Here is a 9,727-nt window from a genome sequence, read left to right on the forward strand (position 1 = left end):
ACTTTAGTTGATATCTTCAGTACAAAGTCTGTTTGTTTTTATCTCCTGCAAGCTTTAGTAAATTTTAGAAGTTTAAAAGACTTTATTCATTAGTTGCACTTTTCAGCAAGAGGCAACATGCACCTTTTATTTACAGTCTATAGCTCTTGCAAGCTATCATCAGTATGTGTATTTTTTTAGATGCACTGGCCAGACAATTTTGGTGAAAAAGCCCCCACACAGTTAGAAACTCGCTAGTGAACAAAGCAGGTCATGCAGCAGCTTCAGAGCCAGCTATTCCTCTCTGCAAAGGAGACCAAAGCAAAGCTTACAGGAGAGCAAACATTCACCACGCATTCATTATGGGTAAATAGGTAAATATAGGCACAGACTTGTTAACCCAGTTGTTTAATCTGTTTGGTAGTCAATGTTGCCTTTACAGTTTGCTTTTAAGTCTCAGCGATTAAAGACTAAAATTTGTGAAAGCAACTTGATTTAGTGTAACTGCAAAGAAATAAATAAAAGTATCTTAGTGTCAATCTATTCTCACTCATAAGGTTTTAAATACTGTGTCAAAGCTTCAAGCATCCCTCAGATATGCACAAAGTTTCCATTGCTGTACCATATTATGTCATCGATGAGACTCTCTCCACCAACTCGTCACATATGGACACTTGGACATTAAAAATACAGAAAAGAAAACAGAAGAAAATGCACGGGGCTCAGGTATGGGCTCCAGTTTGTGGACCCGCCATGTCCTACAGCATCTACGTAGCTAGGATTATGTAGGCCTACTTGCAATTGTACTAGTAAGAAAACAATTCAGTCACCTGCAATCAACAATCTACTGACATCTAGTGGTGCAGTGTTAAAAACTGTATTTTTAATGTGTACGTTTTAACCCAGTCACGATCTTTTGTTTTTGGTGTGTAAACTTAACTAAGCCTTGGTGCTTAAACCTGACCATAAAGCAAGTGATAAAGAAAATAAATCCGGTTGTGAAAACAAAGCAACACAAAGTGCGAAACACACTGGAATAGAGAGTGATCAAAACTTACTTCAGCATCACCCGTTCGACCTGCTAATGCTGACTTGATCGCACTGTAAACGAGGACTGTTCTTCCTCAGCTTCTCATACTGCTGCAGTTGGTGCTTCAAGGCACTAACATCAAAGGACATTAAGGTGGCAGTAGAAATCCCATCTTGTTCATCCAAATACCTGGCAAAATATGTTTGCTCCTATGATGCATTCATTATTTATTTGTAATGAGGATAAATTGGCCCTGTAACGTCAAATATTTATCATCTTTTTACATTTAGAATGCATTTTTAAATAGCTGTCCCCATGATTTGATCAAACTACAGCTTCTTACTCGTCAGCTCAACCTATTTTTCGCTCCTGTAATGCTGCTGTGCGTGTTGCATGTTTCTATGGGCTATCATCAGTAATAATCTCGACTCTGTCATGAAGCATCAGCTGCAGTGCTCATGAGTCAGCCTTTAATCTTTGCATCTGTATCAGTAAAAGCTACCAACCCAACAGGATCAATGGGAACCTTTAAGGGGGAGAAAGAAATGCACAAATGAGCTCCTTTTAGATAAAATGTGACAGCTCATTCCACTAATTGTTGCGCAGGAGTAGCTTTGGCTCTTTTAAACCCTCACACTATAACTCTGGACAAACAAATGTCTGCCAGAAAGCAGTCCACACCCCAGCATGCCCTCAAGTCCCTCCCAGTAGTTCTCTGCAGGCATTTGAACTCTGTGTGACAGACACACGGATAAATCACAACACCTATTCCTAAAACACAGCACTTTAGGACCTTTGAATAGAGCCATATTTCTTGAAAGCCGCTAGGTTAGCAGTAGCAAAGTAAATGGCGCCATCTTGCGGCCAGTGGCTTGTTTGCACAAAGTGGGCGGCGCTAATGACGAAGGCGAACTCGCGCTGCTTCTGTGTCGTGTACAGGAAGAAAGTTGAAGATGGTCCGCGCGGAGCTGGCGGCTCGTCTGAACGACAGAGAGTACACAAACTGGCTGAAAGCGGGACGCTGTCTGCTCATACTGAAGGATGGCCTCCTCCCGTTTACCGACCGACACATGAGGGCTTTCCACGGAGATCTGCTTAATCAAAGCGCTGTGCTCCGGAGCCCGTGCAGGGATTCATGTAAACCTAGAGGGAATAAGGTGTGCTTCGTCATTTAATGAGCTGGTGCCACTTAAATGCCCTTACCTGTGGCAGGTGATCAACCACAACGAGCTTATTGCCACCTTTATTATAGGCCGTGTGCTCTCAGTAGATCTTCAGCTTATTTTTATTATTGTTGTTGTTGTTGTCGCACTAACTCACATAGGTTTTAAACAGCAAGTATGTTTATGTTTGTGTAGCTGTCGGGATGCAAGGTGTGTTCAGAGTGGCAGAAGGCGATCCTGAGACACCACAGGCAGCCTGATGTTACAGTCAACTGGGACAACTGTTTCCCTCCATACTGGAGGACAGACCACTGGGAGGTGGCAAAGGTAGGAAGCACATAACAAAGCCAGCGTTATGAGACGCAGCTGTAATATGAGCTGCTGCCCCAACTTAGAAAGAGCAGCAGAATCTGTGAGGTGCATGTTTCTGGTATCTAACAGTAAAACTTAAAAGTAAACAAAAAACTAAAACTGTGTGAAAAGCGTGACTTAAAAAAAAAGTAAGTAAAATAAAATTGAGTCTTGGTGGAACTTTGACCTGCTAACTAAGATAAAAATAAAAAATATAGAGGAAGCTTTATTTTTTGGTTAGTTTGGCTTAAAAAAATCTTATCACAACTTCCCTGATGAGGCTTTGCTGGATGTGTTTGTGAGATTCCTGATGTTAACAAGACTTAGTCAGCTTATTAAATAATTAAAAGGACTAGAAACTGAAACTAATGACAACTAAAACTCTAAGCATTTTCAAACAATAAAAAGCGAAACGGAAAGTAACTGAAATGAAAGTGACTTCAAAGCAAAACTTCGAAATGAAAAAAATCCTCCCCGAAAACTAATTAGAAAATACAAAGTTATAATAACTGTGCCAGCGCAGGGCAAAAACATACAGACTCATAAAGTGTTTAACAATGACACAGTTCTAATGTTGCTGAAGTGCAGGCTTTCAGATTTAATTTAAGAAGTTTGATAAATGTATTGTGTGCTGTTTTCTCTATTTCACCCCTTTGAATGTACAGGAAATCAGCTTTATTGATTTGCTTTTGTAGTAAAATGCACTTTTGCTCCAGCTTAGACAAAGGATTTGAAGTTGTTTGATAAATGGTTTTATTTTCTGACACATAGCCAAAGTTTGCCGCTGTACTGCAGACAGTTCACCATAGTAATTATACATGTAGCCGGTGATCACTGAAGGCATCACACAGGCTCTTTTGTCTGTGATGAACATGTCCTGCCTGATGTTTTCTTGTTAGTTTATGACCACATTAGGAGGTAAAAGTTCTGACATGGATTTTTGCATTGGGCAGCTGTTCATAGGAACTTGAAATTTACAGTCAAAAAGGCATTTTAGTAACTGCACTTGCAGCTCGTCAGAGATTACACATCACTGTCAAAGTCTGCAGTCAGGAGCCACCAGAGCAAAGAGAAGATGGTGAGTTTCAATGTCTTTGCAAACCATTCGTTGGATTGGAGCTGCTTAACAACATTATTCTTGTTATATCTTGAAGTACTATGTAATAACAACAATTGACTTTAAAAGTAAAAAAAAAATGTAAACATTGCATTTTGTAGAAAGATGCAGCGTGCATGGAGCTAATGGCAGCCCCTTTCTCTCTCTCTCTGTCTGCAGGCCTTCATGCCACGAGGTCAGGCGAAGGTGAAGGGTGCGGATAAATGCGACGCCCCTGCTCTGCTTAACCTGATCAACTACTGCACGTATTTCTCATTCGTGGATCCAAAACTGGTCAGAGAGGTACTCACTGATTTTTGTTCAAACGGGCACTTTTCACGTTTTCTGTTAGTCATGTAAAAACTTTATACTTTTTTCCAATTTCATTCAGTTGTTGTCTTATAATTTTCCAGAGTTGTATTCCTGCTATGGCTGGTCAGATTGATTTGAAAGGGTGTGATGATAGTTTTAACCGGTACTCTGTAACGTGTTCGTTTACTTCCAGGTGATCCGATGCAGGAACGAGCTGATGCATTCTTCTGAGTACCGTGTGACAGATGATTGGATGCAACACTACTGGACCGCTCTGAACCACTTTGTGAATCAGTTCAGACACGTACCTGAGATGGCAACAGTTGGAAACAAAATAGAAGAGGTACGTGTGCTTGTGTAGCGCCACCGCTGGAAATGCCCTGCAATAGAAGCGAACTATTGTCTGCGTGTGTTTGTGTTCTGTAACAGTTTCTGTGTATTTTTTTCTTCCTAGATGCTGACCCTCAATTTGTCAATATATGTGTCTGGTTTGGATCAAATGGATTCTGGTGGCTTGGGCGATGGATTAGAGGCTGATTTTGTCAGCCATAAGGAGTCTGGTGCTGACGTCGGCCAATGGGAAGCTGAGTTGCTAGAAGAGATGCTGCAGGAGCTGCTGCATGCTGCTGATGAGGATACTGATAGCCAGACACAGGTGGGAAAAGGAACGAAGGCCTTCCTTCATTTCTGTTTATGCATTTTACACATAATGCATAAAAGGAGTATGTTTCATGACTTCTGCTGACTGCTTCTTTAGGACACAGAGCGGCTGAAGAGTCTGGGAGGGTTCCTGCAAACCAACAAAGATCTTAATGAGAGGTTCTCTGCAGAGCTGCAAACCATCAACTCTCTAATGGCCAAAGAAAAAGGAAGAGGAGGAAGTGAATGAGGAGCACTTTGTGTTCTGTGTCCGTGTATATACTTAAAATAGCTTAACTTCAGAACTTAATCTGAAGGATGAGGGCTTTATATCTAAGCACAGTGGGGCTTTATTTTTTAAAAATTGTATATTATAATATTTGAAAAAAGTCTTTTGAAGTCTTTCCGTTTTTTTGCACATTTTTCAGTCTTAACTTTCAGTTGATTGTAATAAAAAATGGGCACCTTATGAGTCATTGTCAAAACGGAAATACAGAAATGGAAAGCTGTAGTTCACATGACGAATAAGTGTTCTCTTCCTGTCTAAGCTAAAAACAGCTGGCAGCTGGGCAAGGGAACATTAGTTTATTTGGTGTCTTAGGTCATTTGAGCTCTTTTTCTATTTTAAGCCATAACTTTAAAAGATGTACAGAAGTAAAATCTAAATAAAACAATAGTTTTTAACCCTCAACCGTGAAAGGCTGATGCAGTATTGTCATGACCCAGCTGGGCAGGAGGTTGGTGTAGACAAACCAAGGAGAGACGTAGGATTTTAATTATTAAATTAATAACATAGTTTGCATCTACCAGGAGGCTGAGGGGTAGAGCTGCTAGCTGCTAGTCTTTTCTCTCTGGAATGTGTATATACGTACATAAAATAGTATTAAAGTGCAGTCAGAGTGCTTGATTAGATATATGCTGCCACTTGCGACAGGATACAAATCTTTGTATTTTATAACTTGTGTTTTTCTGGATTTTTGGTTGATATTCTCTCTCACCAGTAAACTGGAAAAACAATTAAAGAAAGGAAGGAAGGGAGGAAGACGGAGTACCCAGACAGAACTTTATTTTTAAGGCCCCCACTAGATGGCAGACAAAACATCAGAAGAAAAAAGAAATTCCACCCCAAATCTGCAAATTGACTTAAAAAATGGATGGTAAAGACTTTAGAGAGAGACTTGGTTTGTAATTTGCCAAATTTAAACTGTACTTAATCAAAAGTGATATTAATGGATCCAGGTTTATCTCAAACTCGGGTATCAGTGCGCTCAGGACGACGCCAGCACAGAGCAGCCGACAGCCACCACCTGCTCTTTTAATCTTTTATTCTATTTGTTTCATAAGCGTGTGCTTTATGATGGCTCTGCTGTCAGCTGTGCGCCCTGTGTGTTGACACATGCATGCGAAGTAAAAACTACTTTTTTCTAATGTGTTTATATTTATGCTTTAATGTGAGTGAGGCTCTGAGTCTGGGCCTGAGATATGAGTAGCGAATGAAAATAAGACTGTGGTTAGAAACCACATACAGATTTCCTGTTTCTACTTTGTGGCCAGGAGACCACTCGTAGCACAGGAGGTAAAAGCAGTTGTAAACAACTAATCCGGGCTGCTTGAGAGCGAGGGGGTTGTTTTCTTGGAACCTCCTAAATAACGTCTCCACTGGCACCTGGCTCTTTCAGGTTGAGAGGCTGGCTAGTGAAGTTTCTTCTTCTTCTACTGGGAAATGCTTGTTAATCATGACAGCCATGCTGGGGACAGGAGAGGTATGACAGCCTTAAAAATCTCTCTATCACTCACAAACCCTCCAGAGAGTGCAGATATGCACGCTGTAGCCGTCCAGTACATGGGTAATCTAAACAGGAAAAGGTGAAAGTGAGGTCTGTACCATCTGACATGTTGCTGATTCAGCAAGAGTCCAAATACTCATCCGGTGGTCCTAGGTAGTGGATTTTTTACCAGGCATTATTTTAAAGTATTCACGTCAGGCGATGGCAGGTTTCTCTTTTTTCTCTGTTTTAAACCCCATGAACATGTTAAATGCCATAATATGTGTAAAGTAATAAAATACTGAAAAATATTTTCTAAATGATAAACATGTGCCATGCACAGCTCACACAGCACCACAAAGTGAAATGAGAGATGGATTTACATATAATTACCCCTGATGGGATTTAGGAAGATATCTGTAGGAGTTTTGACAAAGACAGTCATTGATGGGAAGAGTCTGACAGGAAGATAACAATGAGATGATTTTTTTTTAGGATGCCACTGACAGTGGATTATTTTGAGACGATTCACATATCTTCTGGGACAGACGGGGACTGTGGGGACTTTGGGAGCACACATAAAGAGGAGATTGGAAAAAAATATTGAGTCATTATCCCACTGGACCCGATGTCATTTTTACTTGTAACAAGCAGTGAAGAAAATATATTCAGTATATATATAATGCATGTGCTCTTCTGGTGACCCATAGAAAGTGAGGAGTGCAAACTGCAGGAAAATATTTCACCAACATGAGCTGAGTGAATTCAGCGGCTGAAACAAATGTATGCAAAAGTGAATTAAAATGAGATGAAAATATACAGGTGGTTCTTTGTCACTAGCATGTGCATGCACATCATGCACATGCTAGTGACATGCCCACCTCCAATAAGGTCCAAGAACATCTTGCTTTACTGCTGCTTCAGAGGGTTGTTAATCAGTTTCAGCTGCTTCGAGGTTAATGAAATTAACAACAGGTGCACCAGAGGGGCAACAATGAGACAACCCCCCCCCCCAAAAAAAAAAAAAAAAACCCCAGGAAATTCATTTTTTTGACCAGTAAAGCATCTTAAGGAAACTGAATTGGTGCTATATAAATAAAAGACAAATCCATCCATTTATTTTCTGTCATTAGGTAAATGGTGGGGTGCACACTGGATCTATCACAGGGCTGAAAGAACCAACGCAGAGATGGGGAGAACATGCAAACTGCACACAAAAGGCCCCAGCTGGATTCAAACCCAGAACCTTTTTGCCATGAGCCAGCAGTTCTAACCACTGTACTGTTTGCTGTAATTACAGTTTAAATGAAAAACAAAAACATTAGCATCTTTAATATGACGTATCCAACAATCACTCCGTATGCTTGCTGTTCTTTGATGTGTGCTACAGGCTGCGGTGAGAGGACTGGTGATGCTTATCTGCTGTTTGAATCAGGTGATGATGACAGCTCAAAATTATTAAGCTTTTTTTCAGCATTATGATGTTTTTAGAAATCATAATGTAGAGGTGGCTGTAGCTCAGGAAGTAGAACATCTACTAATTGGAAAGTTGGTGGTTCGATTCCAGTCTACATGCCAAATTTCATTGGGCAAGACATCGAAGCCCAAGTTGTTATGTGATGCATCCATAGGAGTATGAATGTTAGATAGAAAGCACTTACATAGAAGGCAAGTTGTATAGCACTTTATATAGCCTCTGTAGAAACTATCTACACCCTCACTTATCTTAACTGCACTACTGTATAGCTCTGTGTAAATAATCATTCTGTACATTCGATAATTTTTAACCCTACAACTGTTTACAACTTGCATAGTTCCCATTTCTGTTTAACTGTATATCTCAGATTTCTGTAAAGTTATTTATTTCATATTCTGTATAGTTTTTCATATTTATATCCTGTTCATATCCTGTACATAGCTTGTACTCACTACAGCCTGTACATACTTATAGTTATAGAATATTCACAACAAACTTCATACCGTGTACATTATAACATACCATAATCAGTGTTGGGTAAGTTACTTTAAAATAGTAACTTAGTTACATTACTAGTTACTTCTCTCAAAAGTAACTCAGTTACTTCAAGTTACTCGTTACTTTCAAAGTAACTAGTTACTAGGGAAAGTAACTTTGGTTTTACTCCGAATTCTCTTGTTAATGTGTTGCTTCCATAACTTTGCCAGTCTTCTAGCTTGCTTACTTGCCACAAGTGCACTGTGCCACCTACCAATAGAAAGGAAAAGATAATGTGCATATTTCCACGAGAGAAATCCCACACCTGGACCGTCATTGACTGCTGCCATGATTCTAGCCTACGTCACAGAGTCATGTGCGCCTTTTACATCCAACACAAAAACTGCAGTCGTGGTGCTTTCGATTGTACTCAGAACTCAGAAATTCTGCCTTCTGAATAGGAAGATGTAGGCAACACCAGACTGCAGATGAGCTGCATACAGGGCTGGACTGGGACAGAAAATTGGCCCGGGCATTTTGACTAGAGACCGGCCCACCATTATAGGAAAAATCTTAAAGCCTTTGAATGAAAACAAACGCTGTTGTGACAGTGATGTTCACTGTTTTGATGGTATATATGCATCAATCTATCAATCGTTTGTTGTAAGATTCAGATAATTATTTTTTAAAAGCGAGACATTTTAAATGAGAATAAGAAAGAAAAGTATTTCCTTGTGTCCACCTCTCCCTGTTAATGCCCTACCTGCCCCCCTGGCAACACTTTGAGATCCGCACCTGCACAGTTACCAGCTGTCAGCTACCTAAAAAAGGATCCTGGTGTTATTTGTCTCTCAGAAACAGTTCATAACTTCCCTTCAACTCATTCATGTCACCTAAAAGGTAAACCTGTTTCTCCATCACCTGCTCAGCTCTGATGATTCAGTAAGGACATCTCCTGGTTTCATCTTCATGTTTCCCTCTCACCAGATAACCAAACCGATATCATGACCAGCAGCTTTTTTGCAGCTGTGGCTCCAGCAAACATCAGCTGATACTAGAAATTAATATTAAATAAATTCTAACAACAGCTGATCAAGCTTAAACGTGCTGCTGTTGTCTAGCGCGACATCCACTGGTTTCCTCTTTCGGCGCAAAGTGAGCGATAAACAAACAAGAGAGCCGATCAGCTGATCATTGATCAGTTTTCATGACTGAAGTAGAAACGGGAGAGGGAGGGGGGAGAATGAAAGAAGAAGAGGCAGCTGTGCAGCGTAAACACAGAATAACTCCAGCTTTGTGTCTTTTTCATTGTAGCTGAATTACGGGACAAACTGTTTCTTTTCACCTCAATAAGAAACGCGTAATATTTTCTCTGAATACCAGACGGGACGGTTGGCAACTCTAATAACTTATGAACAAAATAAAGTTCAACATCAT

At 40.2% G+C, this 9,727-nt stretch overlaps 1 protein-coding gene across 2 annotated transcripts; it reads left to right on the forward strand.

The window, feature by feature from the left end:
* The first annotated feature begins 1,919 nt into the window (after positions 1 to 1,919).
* On the forward strand, positions 1,920 to 5,261 carry LOC309694364 (uncharacterized protein CXorf38-like). Of its 2 annotated transcripts, XM_082514405.1 has the most exons (7): positions 1,920 to 2,166; positions 2,368 to 2,499; positions 3,536 to 3,601; positions 3,800 to 3,922; positions 4,125 to 4,274; positions 4,386 to 4,586; positions 4,689 to 5,261. In XM_082514405.1, the coding sequence occupies exons 1-7, from the start codon at positions 1,963 to 1,965 to the stop codon at positions 4,818 to 4,820; spliced, it is 1,008 nt and encodes a 335-aa protein (XP_082370531.1). In that variant the 5' UTR covers positions 1,920 to 1,962; the 3' UTR covers positions 4,821 to 5,261. The 2 variants fall into 2 exon arrangements, with proteins under 2 accessions (XP_082370531.1, XP_082370532.1); XM_082514406.1 differs by lacking the exon at positions 3,536 to 3,601 and having other exon boundaries at positions 1,921 to 2,166.
* The last annotated feature ends 4,466 nt before the right edge of the window (positions 5,262 to 9,727 follow it).

Source organism: Aulonocara stuartgranti (genome assembly GCF_965226115.1).
Source record: "Aulonocara stuartgranti genome assembly, chromosome: 18".
Classification (NCBI taxonomy): domain Eukaryota; kingdom Metazoa; phylum Chordata; class Actinopteri; order Cichliformes; family Cichlidae; genus Aulonocara; species Aulonocara stuartgranti.

Coding starts and splice junctions, on each gene's coding strand:
- LOC309694364 (XM_082514405.1), top strand. CDS start 1,963: ATGGTCCGCGCGGAGCTGGCGGCTCGTCTGAACGACAGAGAGTACACA. Junction 3,602..3,799: donor ACCAGAGCAAAGAGAAGATG/GTGAGTTTCAAT, acceptor CTCTGTCTGCAG/GCCTTCATGCCACGAGGTCA. Junction 3,923..4,124: donor ATCCAAAACTGGTCAGAGAG/GTACTCACTGAT, acceptor GTTTACTTCCAG/GTGATCCGATGCAGGAACGA.